This window comes from Podarcis filfolensis (assembly GCF_964270895.1).
Source record: "Podarcis filfolensis genome assembly, chromosome: 2".
Lineage (NCBI taxonomy): Eukaryota > Metazoa > Chordata > Lepidosauria > Squamata > Lacertidae > Podarcis > Podarcis filfolensis.
This window is the reverse complement of record NC_139605.1, coordinates 122,556,233-122,577,524: the sequence shown is the minus strand read 5'-3', so window position 1 is coordinate 122,577,524 and position 21,292 is coordinate 122,556,233. Positions and strand designations below refer to the sequence as shown.

The 21,292-nt window shown below is 49.1% G+C and overlaps 2 protein-coding genes and 1 long non-coding RNA gene across 4 annotated transcripts in view; 2 read left to right on the top strand and 1 right to left on the bottom strand.

Annotated features, from left to right (window-relative positions):
* The first annotated feature begins 6,452 nt into the window (after positions 1-6,452).
* On the top strand, positions 6,453-8,628 carry LOC310754441. The gene is made up of 2 exons (XR_014543830.1): positions 6,453-6,852; positions 8,077-8,628. It is a non-coding gene; the product is annotated as an uncharacterized lncRNA (long non-coding RNA).
* Positions 6,727-7,485, bottom strand: LOC310754438 (dynactin subunit 6-like). The gene has a single exon (XM_083596274.1). The coding sequence runs from the start codon at positions 7,449-7,451 to the stop codon at positions 6,918-6,920; it is 534 nt and encodes a 177-aa protein (XP_083452400.1). The 5' UTR covers positions 7,452-7,485; the 3' UTR covers positions 6,727-6,917.
* Positions 8,629-14,175: 5,547 nt separating the features above from the next.
* ITGA5 (integrin subunit alpha 5) overlaps positions 14,176-21,292 on the top strand; it is a 68,979-nt gene continuing 61,862 nt past the window's right edge. For both annotated transcript variants that reach the window (XM_083599755.1, XM_083599754.1), the window contains exon 1: positions 14,176-14,495. In XM_083599755.1, coding sequence (XP_083455881.1) covers positions 14,350-14,495 — 146 coding nt within the window. In that variant the 5' untranslated portion in view covers positions 14,176-14,349. The remainder of the gene's footprint in view (positions 14,496-21,292) is intronic.

Below are 21,292 nucleotides of genomic sequence, written 5' to 3'. Positions count from 1 at the left end.
TGTTTTCCGGAGGGGGGGGGGAGGAGGACACACAATGAATTTCAATTTTTGTAGGGGTGCAGCTTGATGCTCAAGAGGAAACAGGTGCAGCTCCAATATTGAGGGGGTCCTCCCTCCCCAAAGTGGCAGCACCAGGTGGCTGCCTCTCTGGTCACTGTTAGGATGCTGCCATTCTAAGTTTCCCACAATGCCTTGGAGCACATGAGAATGCACTGCTGAGATTGCACTGAGGAACTGTGGGAAATTCAAATGGGGGCTGCCATTTTATGCCCACGAATGATACATATGACAGGCATTCCAGAACCTTGTGACGATGTTTTAGGGGTGGCTCATAGCCGATGGGCCCTCCTAGGGCAGGAGAACACAGCAGCTGCCCATGGATCCTGGATGCTGACCTCAGCTTTCCACAGGACCAGCACTCTCCAAGGCTGGCAGTGTGATGGGTTGCCTAAACTGTGCTGTAAAGAAATAATTCTCTTTTTCATCCTCAGGAGAAGCAGATCATCTCCTTCTAACTCTCCCTAATTCTTCCAATTTTGATCTGGCAACCTCAGCCACAGAGGATCAAACATGCTTATTGGATCAGCCCTTAAATTGAGAGCATGTGTTCATAAACAGCTTGGACTTGGGAAGGGAGGAGGAGGGGGTTGGGGTGGGTGGGAAGGTGATTGGCAGCAGTTCCTGAGCTGTGTGGCCACATGCCATGCCCAGAGGGCTGCACTCCACACGTAAGGGTGGCCAGCTCCTGGGAAGGAGCCAGAAGGAGAAAGAAGAGGGCTTTGCGGGAAGAAACTGGGGTCAGTGGAAGTCTTCAGAAGACCTGGGAGGAGCTGTGGGTTGGGATGAAGGGAGCGGAGGGTTGTGTGGGCAATAGATAGAGAAGGGCCTCTGCAGAGCTGAGTGAGTTGCAAGGGAAGCGCCGTCTCCAGAGGTTTCTTCAAGCAAACATGTCTTCTCATCTGGTTCCACGATTCATAACCACATGCAAAGGCTGTAAGCTGTTGGCATTGGCAACCTTATGATGTGTCCCCATCCTACCCTTTTATTATCTTCCCCCCAAAATGTCCCCCACCCCTCTCCATCCCCCCATGGTCATTGAGAGCAAACTACAAGTCCTAGCTGCTGCCTGCTTAACAGAATTAAGGTATTAGGTAGAGCAAGAGGTCTACTGTGCTGATTTTGCAGGGAATGTCTGAATCCAATGGGAGAATGAGAACAGAACCTCTTTCTCAGTGATGGACTGACCACAGAAAACCAAAAGCTCAAGCAATTGTCTCCCATTATCCTCTTCCCCATGCAATTGCTTTTCTCTAACACATTAGTGAGCACTAGCAAAACTGACATTCTTTGAAATGTATTTGTATCACTTGTTGCCAACTGATGACTATTTACGTTTTTTTTTAAAAAAAGTCACACCTGTTATGCACTTCAGTTCACTTTAACACTCATACACTTCAGTCATTCAGTGGTGTTTGGCTAATGTTCATGGCTCTTCAAAAGACAGGCAAGATCACAGAAGCATAGAGTTGCAAAGGGCCTTATAAGCCATCTAGTCCTAGCCTTTGCTCAGGGCAGGGAATCCTAGAGCCAGCACGCCTTCAGCAGACAGTCCCCAGCCTCTGCCTGAAGACGCCCCTGATGAAAATCAAGAGGGCAGACTGATGAGATAAGTGGGAGATGGGTAGATGCAGACAGACAGGGAAGCATGTTGTCATTTTGCCTTTTCTGTATGTATAGTTTCAAAAGGAAGAAGGGGGAATAAGATCAGATGTTTAAACATTTCCTCCCCATAGTTTCAACTGCCATCAGTGGGAGAAAGTCACTGCAGCTGGAAGCGTGGGTCACACAAATGTGAAGCCTGGCAACATTTCAGAATTCAAATTCGCAATGTCAAAATGTTTTGAGACGCTTTTAAAAACTAAGCAAAACGCGTAAATGTTGTTTATTCATCCGAAGCAATACTGCTAAACACCACCTGCCAAATTCAGTAGTGCAATTCCATTTTCCCAGTGTGTCTTTGCAAAAGCACAATAGGCTGCAAACCCATGAACAGGGTTGCCAGCTGACCAGAACAAAACGAAACCAGGCCTGATCTTGTGCCTTTAACAGATGGCATAGAAGGGTTATCATCTGCTAATGTCTGCTGTTTAAAGTGCAAGAACATGGATTGATTAAAAAAACCCCAATGGCAAACCAGGATTCACTGAGGACAACAGACAACTGAGAGTATCCAGGGAAGGTTCTAGGCATGGTCTCCCCTCAGCAGCTGAGTGAGCCATCCACACAAACACACCGCTCACTTTCACATCCCCTTTTTCATGGTGGTTGGTTGGTTGCTGGGGAATTTGTTTGCAAACAGATGTCTGCCTGCTGTTTCCTGCCAGGCCCAAGATTTGCCATGGCTGCCACCACCACAAATAGTCCCAACACTTTTGCTCATAGGAGATGCTCACCATGCTGGGGGCAGTGAGGGTGTGGCAGGGTAGCTCAGAGAGGGACTGACGGAATCCTGACAATAGCAAAGAACCAGACACACCGAGAACACTGGAGTAGAAACATAGGTGAGGATGACCACCAGCCTAGGCCATTTTAAGCAGGGTGGCCAGACGCAAAAGGCAAGAGGGCTCCTGGAATGGCAGCTTCCACCTGCTGAAAGTCTCTTCTATGCAACGATTGCAGGTGCAGGAGCCCCCTGCCCTCTTGTGCATTGAGCTACCTCAGCTTTCAAAGGGCGACTAGGCAGTGATTTAAAGCAAGGGCAGGGAACCTTTTTAGGACAAGGGCCAGAAACGCATTGTCTGGGGGCCACATGCTGGCAGAGGAAAAAGTGGACAGAGCACCAAATGTGGATTTTACCTTCTGTTTCTTCACACTCACCCCACTGCCCCCCCCCCGGCTAAGACCATGCCCCCTGATGTTGATGGAGGACAGTTTGCACAATGGCGGAGCATATGCTACCTTTGTGGGGGGGGGGGTTGTGCAGGGGGCAGGGAGTGGAAGGAGCCCACTGCAGCTGCACCAGCCCAGCCCTCACCGCTGCTTCAAGGGCACCCAGACACCTCGCTGGCAGCCCTGTGTGGCTGAGGTTGGAGTGTCCAATCCACTGACCACTGTGGTCCATGCATTGGTCATATTGAGGCTGGATTACTGCAGTGTTGTCCATGTGGGGCTGCCCTTGGACCTGGTTCAGAAGCTCCAACTGGTACAGGCCTGCTGATGGAGGCATCTGAGAACATGGGACGCCATTGTTAAAACAACCGTACTGGAAGCTGCAACTACTACAGAGTCAGGTTCAATGTCCTTGTATTAATTTACAAAGCCCTGATCTGCCCTGTGAACTTCGGGTGAAGGGTCATACGGTCTTTCTTCTATTGTTTTATGCAGTGCCTTTTCTTCTAAAAAAAATGTTTAGGGGTATTCTCATTTTGACTCAAGAAAATCACCATTTTATAGTTCAAATCGGGAAAATAAATACAGTAAATGGATAAAAGTACAAAGATTCACAAAATGTTTAGGGGTTGAGCCCCAACCCCAGAGTGGTCCGCGACTGGACCTAATGGTCAGGGATGCCTTTACCTTTACCTTTTATGTGTCCCCCCAGAAAAAAGCACTGGTTTTATGAATGGTTGTTTTAAATCGCTATGATATTTGTTATGAAAAGAGGAATATAAATGTTTTCATAAATGAATAAGTCAGGATCCATGGGCTGGAAATGATGTTCTCTGCCTCATTTCCCCCTCTGGGTGCTGGCCTGTACCCAGCCATCAACACCTCCTCAGAGCCCTAATTATATATTTTTGTGAGCTTAATTGTGAGCACTTTCAGGAACCAATCTTGACAGAAGAGTGGTGTATGAATAAAATAAAGACGCTCCCTCCCTCCACAAGAGAATGCTCCTCGTGGTCTTTCATCTTTAAAGAACAGCCAGCCTCTGCCCTATCAATACTTCTATGGGAGACTCTCTGCAAACACCTATAAGACCCTAAAATGAGCCCTGCCAGGTCAGGCCAATGCCCATCCAGCCCGGCATCCTGTCCTCCCAGTGGCCAAGCAGGAGAGGCAAACCTGGAGCGTGTCTGGCCACAAGGGCCACGTGAGCTAAGGGTTTGTAGCAGGAAGGTCAGTGGGCCAGCTGCTCTGACAAGAGGGGGGGACCATCGGCTCCCCAAATGCTGCGGAAGTACAGCTCCCGCCATCCCAAGCCATTTGCCATCCTTGCTAGGACTGAAGGGAGTTATACTATTATGGATATGGCTTCAGCTACACAAATAAATAACAACAGCAACAACGATGGGAGTTGTAGTACAGCAACACCTGAAGGACATCTCCTTCTCCTGGGCTGTGGCATCAAAATCAGGGCTCCAGTCTTGCTCCCTCTCCCTCTCAGCTGCCCAGAGATAACATTGCAAACGGCACCCTGCAGACGTTTTGTGCCCTGAAGTTACATTATCTCATACTTTGGACTTGGCTGGGGGTTCCCTTGCCAAAAAAGCTGGCCATTTATTGCCATATAAGCTGCTGTGAACTTCCTGAAGGAAGAGGCGATATATGTGTGATAAATAAATAAGTCATAACTTCCTGGCAGGCTCCAGGCCTGGCTTGTCTTTTGTATTCTGTAAACTTTGGAGCCTGCATCTGTCTGGTACAGAAGCCTCATCCCAAGAGCACTGAAGCTCTTTGAAGCAACCATGGTGGGCATCCCACTGCAGAGGTGTGAGAAATGGCCACTGTATGTGAGACAAGAGGTGAAGTATATTTGAGAGGGGCTATATTTGGCCTTGTTCCAGAATGGAGAAGTTGTGGCCCTCCAGATATGGTTGGACTGCAACTCCCATCACTCCCTGACCATTGGCCATGTTCACTGGGGCTGATGGGAGTTGGAGTCCTTCAACATCTGGAAGGCCACAGATTCCCCATTGCAGGCCTACTTCTTTCTGAGTTGGTAAAAATGTTTTCTTGGGGGGCGTGTACCACTTCTGACTACCAGTGAGGGCTCACATGCTTGATACTTCTTGCAAAAAAACCTTCCTGTTGACCATGGTCACATTCACACTATCCATTTAAAGCACATTTAACTTCAGCAGTCACAGCTTCCCGTAAAGCAGATGTGGGGAATCTATGGCCCTCCAGATGTTGCTGGACTACCACTCCCATGAGCCTCAGCAATTATAGATAGTGGTCAGGGATGACAGGAGTTATAGTTCAGTTGCATCTGGAGAGCCAAGGCACCTGCCCTAAAGAATCCTGGGGACTGTAGTTTACCCCTCACAGAGATACAATTCCCAGTACCCTTAGCAAACTGCAGTTCCCGGGATTCTTTAGGAGAAGCCATGGGCTTAAATTGGGCAGTGGCAATGTGATCCTGGAATAAACAGAAATTCAGCAGCAGAGGGGGTGGCACTTGTAAAGTCTGGCAACTGGGGAGTGGCGTCTAACACCTTTGCTGCTCCCTCTCTCCACTTTCCACAGAGCCAGAAGTTGTGAGAGGCAGTAGCTATGGCCCTCAAGGAACTTACTTCTTCAGCAGCCATGGCCAGGCCAGGAAACTCAGCTGCAGAGGGACTGGCAAATGCATCTGAACTCAGAGCATTTGGAAACTGCATCAGTCGTGGCATGTCAAACGGCTCACTGCTCCTGCGCCACCTCCTGCCTGGGGTGGCATTGACATGCACTAGGTCCGGAATGGGGCAGGATGGGGCGGTGGTGTTATACAAAAATTGGGGGTTGGCTTTTACAGCCCAGCTCCCCCAAGGGACACATTATCCCCTAAGTCCATTATTGGTAAGAGAAGAATGGGTGGAGGCAGGAATCAGTAGAAGAAAAGCAAAGAAGATCCTTATTTCCCATTGCAACAGAGTTCCCACCCCCCAGTAGTGGTGAGGGCATGTGAGCATCAGATCCACAGCAGTGGATGCAGGTACACACACTGCAGTATCTGCCCCCCCCCACTGCTGGGAAGGGCTGTGGCTCAGTGGCAGAACATCATCTTTCATGCAGAAAGTCGCAGGTTCAATCCCTGGCATCTCCAGGCTGTTCTTAACCTGAAGCACCACTTTAGCTAATGGGGCCTCCCGCTGCCACCGCGCTGCTGGAACACAATTTCTGTTCTCATCCTGAAGCAAAGTTCTTAACCCGAGGTACTATTTCTGGGTTAGTGGAGTCTGTAACCTGAAGCGTATGTAACCCAAGGTACTACTGTACTTAGCCAGATGGACCAATGGTCTGACTCAAGCTGTGTCTGCATGGCATTTTGTTCTAGAATCAATGGGGACTGAATGCTTTCTTATCTACTGTTGTAAACAAAACTTGCCCTTATTCCCTTGTGGGGGTCACAAGAGCCCTTATAGAGCCCTTTGTAGGTTCTCCATCGGTAGGAGAAAATAACATGAGGCCAAGCAGAGAATATGGAGAAGCAAAGCAGCTAGTAAGCCTGATCTTTATTAAAGCTGTTGCAACTGGGTGCTCCCCTCACACGCAGGAAAGGAGGAGGACCCCGAACAAAGGTGTGCCTGCCCTTATATAGACTTTTTAAATTGCCCACCCTCAAACTCCAGACCACTCCCAGAAACATCATACATACATCACAGAAGGGCTGTAGCCCAGGACCCCCTCCCCCAATACATCATCCATACATCACAGGGGGTGGACTAAAACAGAATCCTGAGTGTGTTGTTTATCTCCTGTCTGGCAAGTCACCTGATTGCATTATCTGGGTTTTGGCCACTCTTTTTTCTTTTTAATTTTTCAACATTTTAATAAATAACATTATGTTGCACAATGGAATGAATGAGCATGTAAGTTAAGTGAGTTAGTTCTTGAGGACACAAGAGGCCTGAAAGCACTGCACTTCTGGTAAGCATGCTGGGAGAAGGGTGTCTTCTGCTCTTCACAGGAGTAGGAGTTGGTTTCATGGCTTTTTAAAGATGGTGATAGTTTGGCAGGATTTCCATTAGGAAGTCCAGCTGCAATGTTTGTGGCTGAGGCCACTCAGTCTGCAGTCGCCGAAGACAGTCAGCTCCATAGATGACCATGTTTTCAGGGATGACTTTGTAGGTGTTGACATTGCAGCAGGCTCCAATGATGCAGCCGCTCATCAAAATCACGTTCCTACCCACAAATGCTTTGGACTCAGTTACATTGTTGTCACCTATTTTCATTGCTTGGGAATAGCAGCCAACTTCAAAGACATTGTTGGTGCCAATGATCATTGGTTTGGCTCCAACCTCCTCTGTATCAAGAGTAATGTTTTCAGGATAGTCATTTATGATCATTGCCTGTTCTTCTATGAGGTTACCTTCCCCAGTTACTATTGATCCAGCTTCTGCAATGATCCGTGCTTTGGGGTGAATCACAGTCCTAGGCCCAATTGTCACATCACCCTTGATTTCACTCTCAACACAGACAGCAGCTCCAGCAGCAATCTTTACACTCTTCTGCGCCTTCTCTGCCATCTTGACCGCCCTCTCCTTTTGGCCACTCTTTTGTTATTATAACGACTTAATTCCTGAATCTAGGTCACAGGTCACAGGCTCACCCTATTCACACCTTAAATGTGCCCTTAAGGCAGGATTTGTGGGCACAGAGACAATGGGGAGGGGTTTTTTTCATTTCTTCCCTCCTTGCAGAGAAACATTTGGTCAGTTTGGGAGAGTCAAAATGGTTTCAGGACTGTACTGTTTCCGATATGTGGTTTATGGATTTATGTACGTGTTTGCCTTGTACATTTAATTTATATATTTGAGACCTTAAATTCTTATAACACTACACAGGCAACACACAGGCAAGACCTACTGCATATTTCCGCCTGCCTTCTTGAGAAAGCAGCTTTCTTCCAAAAATAAAAGCTCATCGCAGATTGATTCTGCACTACCGCCCCCCAGCACAGATGTAGGCACCTGTGGTAACTGTGGGTGTATCTGCACTGGTCCAGTGATTTTGTGGGTGGGCAAGCACCTTGTATTAAAATAACAGCAATTGTATCAGCTTTCCAAAGCAAATGAATCCTAACTCAGATTCTGGTTCATAGATAAAGACGTCTGTTTGCAGCTTGCAGCTTCTTTCTCTTTGGTTTCCCAGGATGCCAGAGCAAGATTAGGTCTTCATGCTGTCTCTGAGTAGCTGCTCAGTGGAATGCCATCTACCACACCCTGAGCCCCCAAAGGAAATGGGGGGTGAGGTGTGAAATTCAACACGCTGCAGCGCCAAGTGAAGCTGACCCCTAGTGGCCACGTTTGGAATGACGCGTGTTTATTGCAGCCGCCCAGAACCATTCTAGAGAGGACAGAGGGACTCTCAGCGATGGGAGGAGAAGACAGTTGGAGTAACAAAAACCAGAACCTTTGGACTCAATTAAGGAGGGCTGGCGAGATGGAAAATGAAGCCATCCACAGCCGAAGCGGATGTGAGGGGACGTTAAGCAGTGTGCGCAGCTGAAGAGAAAGAGGGTTTGCTGCTACTGTGTGCCTCCAGAGGAATTGCCTACGAGTACAAAGCCTGGCGGGAAGTGGTCCCTCTTCCAGAATGAGGGGGGAATTGCGCCTATGATGGGAAACTCACAAAATAGCTAAAATGCTGCCCTGTGGTTGTGTGTGGGAGCCAGCTTCATTTAATGTAGGGGTATACATACAAGCTTTTGAGTTACCTGTCGTTCTTTATTAGTAAGTATGGAAATGCAGTAGTGAGAGCAAGAGGCCAAGGGCCGCATTAGCTGCAACTATGTTTAGTCACCTCAGTTACATAGATAGCAAGTTTAACACACACACACTCACATGGTATACAATTATTATTATTATTATTATTATTATTATTATTACTACTACTACTACTACTACTACTACTACTATTACTATTATTTTGCTATATGTTACAACTGAGCAGCTGCCCTCAGCCCACATACTGTAGCACCAAGATATTTAATGGTGCATGTCTGGTGATGAGATTGTAATGCAGGAAGCCTCTTCTGTTTTGTTTTCTGGAGTCCAAGGTAGGCTTGGGGTGGGGGCGCTGAGCCCCTGCCTGAAGGTGGGGAGGTCAGAAATTGTGCTGACTTGTGTGTTCATGGTCAGACTCTGGTTCTGCCGACATACACGACCCCTGGCACTGGACCGTCACCTCCCTGGGACAAACACCTTGCAGGGGGATGATCAGGCACGTCACTTATCAATGAAACATGCAAAGAAAAGTGCCAGGGATGTTGATGGCTCAGTATCAATAAATAATAAGACAAATGAAATCACTTCTCCTAAATGTCAACAGACACACCCAAGTGAGCTGCCAGAGCATTTTTCAGAGCTATGGAGGCCATTCCAGTAACAATCAGAGGCAGGGCAGAGACTTGGAGCCAGAATTCCTGGCTTTCTGGAAAGGGAATGGGGAGGGTGTAGTTTCTGACTGATTCAAAAGGTGGGGTGGGGCGTTTGTTTCCCTTGTTTTAGCAGCCCCCTTTTTGTGCTCTTCAATTTAAATTAACATTATTAACCACTGAAGGGGACTGCAGATTAATCTGCAGTCCAAGGGGAGGGAGAGCAAGCTGCTGTCACTTCTTTTAGTAGACACGGGCTCTTTACAGCAGGTGAAAATTCAACAGGTGAAGCACTCTTCTCCATGACAGGAAATGGAAAGAAGCAGAAGTCCTAGAAAAGGAAGAATGGATACAAAAACTTATGGAATATGCAGAAATGGTGAAACGTGCCAGAAGAATAAGAAATCAAAATAACAAACTCTTTAAAAAAGAATGGAAACAGATAAATTGTAAACAGATAAAAACATGAGCAGGATTATTGTAATAACCTGCAGTTTTATAAGAGTATATATTTACAGTAGATAATTAAACAAGTAAATTAAATGAATTTGGATATGCAGAAGATATGAAAAAAATTAAGGAACTACAGAAAGGAGGAAGGAAGTCAGATTTTGAAATGTTGAACGGATTGTAAAATTAATGAAATGTATAAATTTAAAAAGTATAAATAAAAAAGGAAAATATTTTCTTTTGTATTTTGCCTACCACCCATGGATACTATAGGATCCATGAAAGGAAAATATGAGTAATGACCCCAGTTGCTTAGATTTTCAGTAGAGAAAGGAGTGCCCTGCATTTAGTTTTGAAAAAGTTTTCCTTAAAACCACACAGGGCAGCCTAGACGCAACCCTTGACCCTCCTAGGTCCAGAAGTGAGGAGATTGCCGAGGGTTACTTCGTATTGAGAGAAAGAGTGTCGTGCTCACATGGGGTATTTTCTTTATTATTATTTCTCATGGAGGACTAAAAAAAGAGAAGAGAACTTGGCAGAATGCTGCAGAAATGGATGGTTGCCCAGATCTCCCCAAACGGGGGACTGAGCTAGCGCTAGAAAAGTAAAGGTGAGAAAGTCATCAACCCAGCAGGACAGGATGCTCCTCTCAAGTTCTCCAAGCTCCAGCAGGGGAGGCTTTGTCTGCTTGTCCATCCTTTCCTAGTCAAGCCCCAGGGCGGGGTGTCAGCAGGCAGGATTCTGCATTTGACTCTGGCTAACTGAGATCATGGAAAATAATAACAGCAACACACCCACCCTTCTAAATGTTGCAAAACATTTGCTTAGGCAAAAGCCTCGGGGAACATTGTGAGGCTGCCTGGTGGGTATGAGAATCTATTCCCAGAGCCTGCAGATTGTGTGGCCCAAACACAGGTGCCATGGATCCCCACCCCTGACTCAGATGCAAAGCAGCATGGGAAAACATTGTTGCCTTCTGATGCCCTATCACCCCACATCCTGTCTTAGATCAGATCAGACTATTCAGGCACCCACCTCAGAATGGTCTGCACTGGCTGTGAATGTCTCTGCAGGGTTTGAGGCAAGGGACATTCCCAGCCCTGCCAGGAGACGCCAGGGACCGAACCTGGGAGCTTTTGCATGCAAAGCAGAATCTCTACCGCTGAGCTATGGCTCTTCCTCTGCTTTGAATGTCTGTGCACAGTGTCATTCGGAAAGGAAGGAAGGAAGGAAGGAAGGAAGGAAGGAAGGAAGGAAGGAAGGAAGAGGCATACTCCTGCATGCGTGCAGAGTGCCTTTCTCAAAAACTTGGAATACACTGGGTTTTCAGTCATAACGTTTGGCATTGAGATAGTTCATTCCAAAAGTGCTGAAGACTCAGCGGAACATGATTCCAGCAGAATAGCCTCACCAGAACAGTCCTGTAGGGCAGAGCATTATTATCACCATATTTCAGGTACAAGGTCAGGAGGACAGGGGTTAGTTGCCTCAGGGCTCCCTCACACTTCCTTTTGTGCTGTCTTTCTAGACACGGTTCTGGGTTTAAAAGCTCCATTCTGTGATTCTGTGCCAAAGTAGTGTGTGTTTTTTGTCCTGACACTTTCCCTGGGAAAACCTGCATTTTACCGCTCAGTTGTAGCCGTTTGTCTCATGCAGTGGTAAAATGTGGGTGTTCCTGGGGAAAGTGCTGGGACTAAAACAAAAGCAAAACCAGTCAGACAGAGAGCTTTAAAACGCAGACCTGTGCCTGGAAAGCATAGTTAAAAGGAGTGAGAAGGAGCCTTTCATCTCCCTAATGCTACCTAGTGGCCAGCCCGTGGCTCACTGGATGTTGCTGGACTCCAGCTCCCATCATCCCTGATCACTGGCCATGCTAGCTGGGGCTAATGGGAGCTGGAGTCCAGTGACACCTTGGGAGCCACAGGCTCCTCACTCACTGACCAGTGGCATGTGGTCAGTGGACTAGGGGGACTAGGCTACTCCTCTAAATGCTCCTGGTAAATTAGAATATTAAAGTATTAAAGCCTGACACCTCCTTCCCAAAACCCAGGAAGCTTCTGCCCAGCCCAGGGAGGGAGGTGCAGTGGTCATGCGCACGACATCTCCCCCATTGCCCCCACAAGCCTCTGGCCCTAACTGTTCCTCTATGAAAAATGTCACTGCATGCCACTGCCCCTGAGCTAGTGAGGTCATAGGTATAAACACTATCTAAAAACAGGAGCTGGGGATGTGCAGTGCACTAGACAAGGAGCTGCACATCCTCTGCCTCTCCTCTGTAATTCAAGCAGTACCCTTCATCGCTGACATCACCTTACTTAAACAGGGCTATACAGAACTTGCATCCTGCCAACCCAGCTGCCTAGATGTAGAATTTAGAAGCAGGAGAAGAGATGTCTCATTAGTTACTGGTTTAACCAACTCCAATTCTGCCTTGATAAGAGGTAAATTCCTGAATCCGAAGATAAATAAGGGTTTTCCAATCTGACCAAACTTCCTTCCTTATGCTGAATACAGTAAAACTTAATTGGAACAAAGGGACTTAGTCCTGGAGTGCACCTAAGCATGTGCAGAGTACCATTGTCAGTTCCCTCATAACAAGGCTATAGATGTAATGATGTGTGTGATGAAGCATTAGAAAAAGCCTCACTTCTTTTTTAAAGTTTTAAACCAAGGAGACCTCTTAGGAAGCTAGTGTATTGCTTTTATTTTATTGTTCTTTTTTATAAATAAATAATATTCCCAAATCTCAATTTTAAACAGATCGCAATCTGACAGCACTATATGTCTCCTCAGAACCTCATTCAAGAGAGATCATACCCAGAAAAAGTGTGCATAGGATTTTAACCTGGGAGCTGTTAACCATCTCTGCCTCTCAGATGTGGTTGGGACTCCCACTCCCATGAGCCCCACTAGGCATGGTCAAAGATCAGAGATGATGGGAACTGTAGTCCAATGACATCTGAAGGGCTATGTAGGTTTCGTATCCTTGCACTGATTAAAGGAGAGGGTGCCTAGCTCAGTGAGCTATGGCTTCTCCAAATAGAAGGATTTGGATGCCTTGGGCTGTGTGCACACTGTACTTTTAAAGCACACATTTTCACTCAGAGAATCCTGGGCACTGTAGTTTGTGAAGGGCTGGTGGAGATTGTAACTCTGCAAGGGATAATCTCAGGGCTTTATATCAGCTGGAACTCACCGGACTCAGTTCTGGCCCCTCTCAGGTGGGCGCCATTGTTGTTATAAGAGAACAAGGGAGGCATTCGTGGTGATAAACTACAGTGGTACCTCAGGTTACAGACTCCACTAACCCAGAAATAGTACCTCGGGTTAAGAACTTTGCTTCAGGATGAGAACAGAAATCATGCTCCGGCGGTGCAGTGGCAGCGGAAGGCCCCATTAGCTAAAGTGGTGTTTCAGGTTAAGAACAGTTTCAGGTTAAGAACAGACCTCTGGAACGAATTAAGTACTTAACCCGAGGTACCACTGTACTGGATAAACTACAGTGCCCAGAATTCTCGGGGGGGGGGGTTCACATGCTCCTTCAAGCTGAGCACAGTGTGAATGCAGCCTTGCCCCTGGAATCCAACAACACTTGGAGAGTAACAGGAAGTGAGATGACCTGTGAACAGAGCCACTGGGGGCTGACTGATCGTTCAAATGCGTTTAAGTCAGCGAATGTATCACTGGGAAGGAAAACTTGGTGCACAGGGAGTGGGCAGGGTTGTCCAAATCTGGTTATTAGACACATGCGTCTAATACAGTGATCAGATTGTCTAGAACCCCATCGTCATGCAAATGGCACTCTCCTCTATGCGAGCTCCTGGTTATCCGAACACTTTAGGATTTGGGGGCATCCCTCTGCTCCATCAACATCCCCCCCCTAAAAAAACCCCTGTCCAATTCAAACACAGCCCTCTAGATTTTTATTTGAGGGGCGGGGAGTTAAAACCTGACTCGGTTTATTAAATTTCGTTTCACTCGGTTGACTCTTAACTGCGTTTTCATGGTAACGCAGGGCAACCAATCACAACCAAACCCTTTCGACCCAAAAAAATTGGCACAGAGTGCTCGATTTCCTTCAAGCAAGGAAAACCCCAATGTGACATCATCAATTCTTGCAAAACCGGAGAACTTTACCACCGCTTGCAAAACGGAGCAGTTAATTTTTTGGGGGAGAACTTGCTTTGTGTGTGCGCGCGCGCGTGGCTGTTGTTGTGTGTGTTTTTAGGTGTGTGTGGGAGTTTAAAGCCAAATCTAGAACTCAAAACTTTTTCCAAATATTCATCAGAGCTGTTCCTGGCTCCCCTCCAAAATTCGCAGCGCTGGCAGTTTAATGAGATCCATCCTGCCCACCCCCTGTCCCGTCGAGGTGGGGGCGGGCGGGAGGGAGGGAGGGAGACTCCTCCTTTTTGTGAGTCATTCTCGGGCAAGGGAGGGAGGGGAGGCGGCGAGCCTCCGGAGCACTCACGTTCCGGGCGGGTTGGAGAAAGAAGACTTGGGCGAGCGACCATCCGGAGCGCCGGCTGGGATTTTGCTCCGGCCTCTCAGCCCATCCACCGAGACCCCCTTCTCTCCACCCCGCACCCCCAGGCCCAGCTATGTTGCCCCGGGCCCTGCTCTTCCTCTTCGGCGTACCCTGCGCTTGGGGCTTCAACCTGGACGCCGAGGCGCCGGCGCTTTTCCGCGGCCCCCCCGGCAGCTCCTTTGGCTTCTCGGTGGACTTTTACCTCCCGGACGCGCAGAGGTAAGGCGAGGCAAGGGCCGGGGGACACGCTTGGTGGGTGCATATTTTTTGCGGAGGGGCATAGTGGGACAACTTCCACTCTCTTCACATACACCCCCGCATTAATCCGGGGACTCGGATTGTCTGTGAAAATGGGAGTGGAGGTGGGGATACTTGATCGAGGGACGTGCGCGCACATCATCCAAGGTGCAGGAGATTTAGCAAAGCTTGGATCACAAGTTAGAAGGGGAAACGAAATGGAATTGGCTCCGATTGAATTGGCTTCGGAAACTGTATTCTCTCTCTCCACTCCCCCCCCCCCCGCCCCGCACGACTCCACAAATCACGCCTTCCCCCTCCCTCGGCTGGCCCGCCGCCCGTTCCCTCTTCCCAGCCCCACTAAGTGGTTGCAGACCCACCGTGCCCCGCCTGGTGCGTTTCCTCCCAGCCCGCTCCCGTTACTCGGGATCTCCGCCCCGCGCACTCCCCTTGGGCGACGGCGCCGCTGCTGCTGTTCCGCGGGAGAGACGCGCGCTGGCCCAGCCCGCCGCAGGCGAGACGGGAGGATTTTCCGTGCGCGCCCCCCTCGCCTCGCCGCTCTCCGCGCGCCCCCAACAGGCTCCCAACGAAGCATTTCCTGTAATCGGAGCTCCGTCCCGCCGCTCTTGTTCCAGAGATTGGGGGGGGGGGAGAGAACAGAAGAAGGGGGTCGGCTTGGGGTTGAATGAGTTGGAGTTGGGGGTGGAGAGAGAGAGAGAGACGCACAGTCGGTACCAAACCTTTTGTCGGGACCAGGACTAGGGAAGTGGGTCTCTAGCCTGGGACAAAGCAGAGGAGGAGGGTGGGAGCCTGATTGTTTCTCTTCTCTTCTCTTCTCTTCTCTTCTCTTCTCTTCTCTCTCTCTCTCTCACACACACACACACAAAGGTGTGCTTAGTGAAGTAGCAAAGTTACTGTACTTACTTTCCTTGCTCCACTCAGTCTTTTCATATGGTGTTTTGGGGGAATGGGCAGGTGGGTGGGGAGGAATTTGGCAAGGCAAAATGCTGAAGATCCTGCTCTGGATCTCCTCTCCCACATTTGAGAGAGGGGCCTTATTTGCATCTGCTTTGGACGCAGCAGGTCCCAGGTGTTCATTCTTTAGCATCCTCAGTCGGGCTGGGAAAGACTGCTTCTCTGAAACCCCCAGGGGAGCTGCTGCCAGTCAGTGTAGACAGTACTGAGCTAGATGGATAGATGGGCCAGTGCTCTGATTCAGTCGGGTGTCGAGGACACATCCGCATCCTGGTATGGTAATCGGAAAAGTAAGGATGCTGCTTGAGACAGTGGGAATATTGTGACTGAATATCTCTCCGTCTGTGACAAGGAGGGGCAAGCTGAGTAGGGCAGCTCCTCCTCCTTGTGCACACACCAGAAGTCTGGAAGGCTTGCGCAAGTCAGAGGTGGGGTGGGTCATGTGGCCCAAAGGGGAGTACAGGTGGGGGCACATGTGCGTGTATGAGATTTCTTCCACCTCCCAACTGAGCTGCTGCTGCTGGGCAAGTGGGTGGGATGTTCCAGTGGTGCCATTAGACAGAGGTGTCAAGCCCCCTCAAAAAAAAATTCAATGAAAGAGCCAAACCCCCCCCCCCCGTTGGTGGGCATTGCCATTCCAATGTTGTGTGTGTGCCATGACATGTGATTGATTATGTGGGACCAGGGCCGGCTTACCCATAGGCGCTAGGGGTGCAGGGCATCCGGGCGCTGGGCTCTTAGGGGCGCCAGGCCCAGAGTCTGGGTCCGAGATTTGGAGTCCGGGGATTGAAGAGCCAGGCCAGCCGACAACCACTGCCGAGCAGAGCAGAGCCCGTCGGAGCACTGCAGGCTTTTCTGCTGCGGGTGCCGCCCTCCTGCGCACGTGGGATTGGCCTGCCCAGCGCATGCACGCTGCTCACACAAGGCCCGCAGCTTCCCTCCCAAGCCTCTGTGGGAAATGCTCTCCTTGGGGACGCTGGGCAGTTTTTTGCACCCGGCGCTGCATACGCTAAGGACGGCCCTGTGTGGGACAGGGCTTACCTGCCCCTCCAATATTTTATTCAAGTTGGCACCCCTGCCATTAGATCAGGACGTGATTATTGAAATGTTTAATTAAGGGCTTCCCCATTACAACTAATAAATCTGTGGTCTAAAATTACTGTATTTTTCCATATATAACTCAACCCCATGTATAAGACGACCCCTATTTATTCTTTTGTAAGTTCGCTGAGCTGTTCTGTTGAGCAGCTTTTCAATGAGCCCCCAGTAATACACCGCATAGTGGCACTCACTAAATACTCTTTCTAAGCCGGGAAGAGCGGCTAAGCAGCCTCCTCTCTTACATTTCCCTGCTACTGCCGCAGCACCAGCCCTTGCTTACTTAGCATATTAACCCGTATTAAGAGGACCCTCAATTTATCACAAAAAAATTCAGAAAAAGGTCGTCTTATACATGGAAAAATACGTTACCTAACTTCACTTAGGTTTCCAACTAGTGCCACCAACAGTACACATTCAAATATATCATTTCTTAAATTTTATATACTGTCCTTCCACCCAAAAGGAGCCCACTAGCTATGTAGTGGGTTTAGTCCCAAATATCTCCTTTTGGCCCAGCTTTCCAGAAGGACCTTTAAATGCTGGTGCAATACAGTGTGCAGTGGCTTGGAATAAGTTCCATTTAATTCACTGGGACATCCTCCCAAGTAAACATGCATGCAATCAGCTTGAAAATCTCTCAACTTGTATACATGCCTAGGTTTGCACTCTCTTCTAATTGACACACAGGGAATATATGCTGTATACCCTGAGATGAGAGCTGCCCCTCGCTCACAAAAGTGCACCAGAGGAGAGTTGGGAAGGAAAAACTCCACCCTTCCAAGTTTCTTTCAACATCCCCTGATTGTGTAGACGAAAGAATGGTTTCTGAGCATTAAAAGAAAGAAAGCAAGCAGTAACTAATCTGCCATGAGCGGTACTTGGGACACGCCCTTATAATGTGGCAAATGGCGCCTGATGCTTCAGAAGAGCCAGCGTAGTTCAGTGATGAGAGTGTTGGCTTTAAGAGAGCTAAGAAACCCAGGCTCAAAGTCCCCACCCTATAAAGCTTGCAAGCCCAGGTTCCACCTAATGTAGTGAGCCATAAGGTCACTGGAGGAAAGGAGGCCCTTGCACGATTCTGTGTAGTTTGTGCTGGAAATTGTTTAAAGAATGGCCTCCCTCTGAGGTCAGGGATAGGGAACATGTAGCCCTCCAGATGTTGGGCTTCAGCTCCCATCAGCCCTAGCCAACATGGCCAGTGGTTAGAGAGGTGGTGGTAGGTATAGTCGAGCAACATCTGGAAGGGTCATTCCTGTTCCAGGTGCACCAGTCACTGCTTTTGGCCTGGCTGAGATTGCCTTGGTGAACCATCCCACATCTTTTGCTAAGTGCTGCAATCTTTGCTATGTATTTATTCTGCTTTTCCAAGAAACTTGGGGCACCATGCATGGTCCCATCCCCGAAGATTATCCTCACAGCAACGCTTTGAGGCAGGTTTGCCTAAGAGAAGGGGACCACGCCCGAGATAACCAAGTGAGCATTTGTAAAAATTAAGCTCATGTTTTCCCCAGTGTAAGCCCATCACTCTACCCACTGCATTACATCGCACTAGGTGGTGGGGGTGGGCCTCTCACTTACTGGCATCTGGTTCCATGCAGCCAGGGCTGGTTCCGGGTTTGAAAGGGCTCTGAGAATGCCAAGCAATGCTGAGCAGCCTGGGTGTGGACGCTCTTTTAATTTCCCACAATGCTCCGCAGCCAACACTATCCTCCAGATGTCGCTGGACTCTGCGGCTCCTCTCATTGCTGATGATTGGCCACGCTGGTTGCTGTTGATGGAAGGAGGAGTCCAGCAACATCTGGAAGGTAGCAGCTTGGTTACCCAGAGTGATGCTAGGTTGGGGACTTTGCAGGAAATTGGCCTGGTGACTAGATCCAGCTGATGGATGTGCTGGTCCAGAAAAATAACAAGTAAGGGAGGCATCACTTTGGGCCCTGCCAAGGTTTTTTGGGCCCTGGCAGCTGCCCCAGCATGCCAGGTGCTGACACCAATCCCATCATGCCCTCAGGACTTGCCTATCTGCATTCTCTTTGTCAATGAGTTGTTGTTTTTTTGCTTTTTTGCGGGGAGGAAGGGGAAATTAGCTCCTCCCAGATTGGTGAAACTCCCCATGCCCTCCCATTTCCCCCATTTAATCCATACCATCCCAGTAACACTGTCACACAAGCAGAAGCAAATGAGGCGCCCTTCAGTCAGATGTCCACCCGCAGCCGAGGGGCAGAAATGGAACAATGTGACATCATGCCAGATTCCAGATATGAATTGGTGGATGTTCCTTTTCAGGCAGTTCCCAGTAGTGCTTGCACTTGTCTGGAGAAGTTCTCATTGGGCTCTGCCCTCTGTGAGCTTGCAAGAAGCAAATGCAGCATCCTTCCCAACATTACGCTGCTCAGAAAGAGCCCAGTCGTCCTGGGCATCTGGCAGGCTGCCTTGCTTGGTGTTGAGCCCTGGCTCTGAGCCAGACACTGAAACCGCCAGGCCCTCTCTTCTCCCCAAGAGACAGAGATAGATCCCATGAGTCCTGGCCCTTCGTGCCTCAGCAGGGATGGGCTGGCATGTGCAGCAACTTGATTCTTCGGGCTCCCACTTTCTAGGAAGGCTGCCTGAAAGCCAAAGCACGGTGCTGTGTGTGATGTGTTTTCTCCGCCACCACCACCGTGGCCTGGTTTAGGCTTCTCCACAGGAAACAAGATTGTCTTTGGAGTACTAGCAGGGTGTTTCGAGATCTAAAGCAGACTTTGGAGTGAGGATCTTTCAGCTGTGCTTAGCAAGCACAGTGGCTGGCTCAAATGCGATAACATTCCTATATACGGGATGCATTTGCATGCAGGAAATAAGATGCAGCCCTGCTTGTGGATCTTTATGTGTGATGTTTGCACATAGGCTGCAATGTGCATGCAGACTGGAAAGCCACAGGCTGCTTACAGGGGTGGGTGGGACAGCCTTCAGTAGCACATTGCACATATACCAGCCATAATGTGTGCACTGGTTGCATGTTATTTACCCCACACGTGGGGTTCTCTTTTTTGTCACATTTGTAGCGACTCTTGATAATGAGTGGATAGGACAGTTCTGTGGTCCAGTTTGCTTTATCTTTCATCTGGATGCTTGTTTGGTTCTCTTCATGCCAGTAGTCAAGAAGAGAGTGCAATGAGTTTTCTCACTCACACCACCTTGTAGGATGCTGGTGTTTCCAAGATACCAAGCGGCTTCTCTATGAAGGAATAGAGCAGGGATAGGGAACATGTGATTCTCCAGAAGTTGTTAGACTTCATCTCCCACCACCCCTGGTGATTGGCCATGCTGGATGGGGCTGATGGGAGTTAGATTGCAAAAATATCCAAAGAGCCGTAAGTTTCCCACCCCAAGATATATTTGTATGGTGTTAGTGGTGCTGTTGTGACCCACCTTAGATCAGGCCGGGACTGCATCTGAACAGCCACAAGTTCCCCAGCTCTGGAATAGAATAGGGATCTGAGTTAATAATATCTGTCTGTCAAGTGTGGAATGGGGACAGCCTGACAGTAGCTTAGGATCAGGCCTGTGAAGATAAAATGAGGCCGTGGCAGAGAGAGCATGGATGCTATTTTGAGGCCCCTGGAGTTGTTGGCATCCATCTGTCTTGAGAGACAATGGAGGGAGGGAGCTTCCAGGGATGAAATTAAACTGCTGTGTTAGCAGCACTGAAGTGCCCCCCCCCCAGGATGCAAGCCTGGACAGTGTGTGTGGAGGTCCTGGCCTGCCCAGATGATGTTCCCCCTTTCGGCCTTGCTGATGTGGTTCAAAGGAAAGCAGTACAATTGGCACCAGCTGGGATGCAGGAGTTGCTGGAAGGAGGTGTGCAAGGCACCATCCAATCGCCTTAGGGATTCCAATCTGGAAAACCTAGCCTTCTATTCTGAAGATATCCCACAAGGCAGCAGAGGTTTAGGATCAGCATTTCTTTCTGCTTGGTGGGCCAGATTCCCAGGCTGACAAGCCCCACCTGCCCCTCACTTCCCTCTACAACACATGCCTTCTTGACTGTTGGACTCACTATTGGCCCGCTCAATCCACCAGAGCCTGTCTTTGCATGCAGGGCAAGTTCCTAACTCACTGAGGGATTGAGACCCATCAGCTACCCTCACCTGGTTTAGCCGGCCAGTCGAAGCCATTCCTGGGGTGTGGCTGCTGTCGCATGCTGGCAGCTTCTAGGAGCCACAGGGGAGCTGAGTGCAGGGTGGGGACCAAAGGTGGGCAGACCACTCCAGAAGGAGTACAATGTGTCCCCCACCAGAAACACTACCCTAACACCCTATACACCCCTGTCCCTGGGAAAACCTGGTGCCCTCCAGACTATTGTTGGACTACAACTCCCATGATCCCCTGCCATTGGCCATGTTGGCTTGGGCTGATGGGAATTGACTCCAGCAGGTTCTGTGTCTCTGAGCAAGCACTTGGTCTTGCACTGACACCATACATTTGAGCTTCCAGACAGCCTTTGCTCCTTGACTGATTCCAGGGCTCTTAGGCAAGGACCAGCAAATTCAACTGCAATGCCCAACAGCCCTCTCATTTCTGCTGATCTTCCCCTTCCCCTCTTCTCTGTTTCCATACTGCACTTGAGGGGCCCGAAGCTGCAGAAAATCAAGGCTGAGACAAAGAAGTGTCTGCCTAAGCAGCTAGAGCAGGTGTGCAGTGACCACAAGCCCACCATGGTTGGC

Bases quoted from the DNA above. Each gene is read 5' to 3' on its own strand.
- LOC310754438 (XM_083596274.1), bottom strand. From the start codon at position 7,451: ATGGCAGAGAAGGCGCAGAAGAGTGTAAAGATTGCTGCTGGAGCTGCT.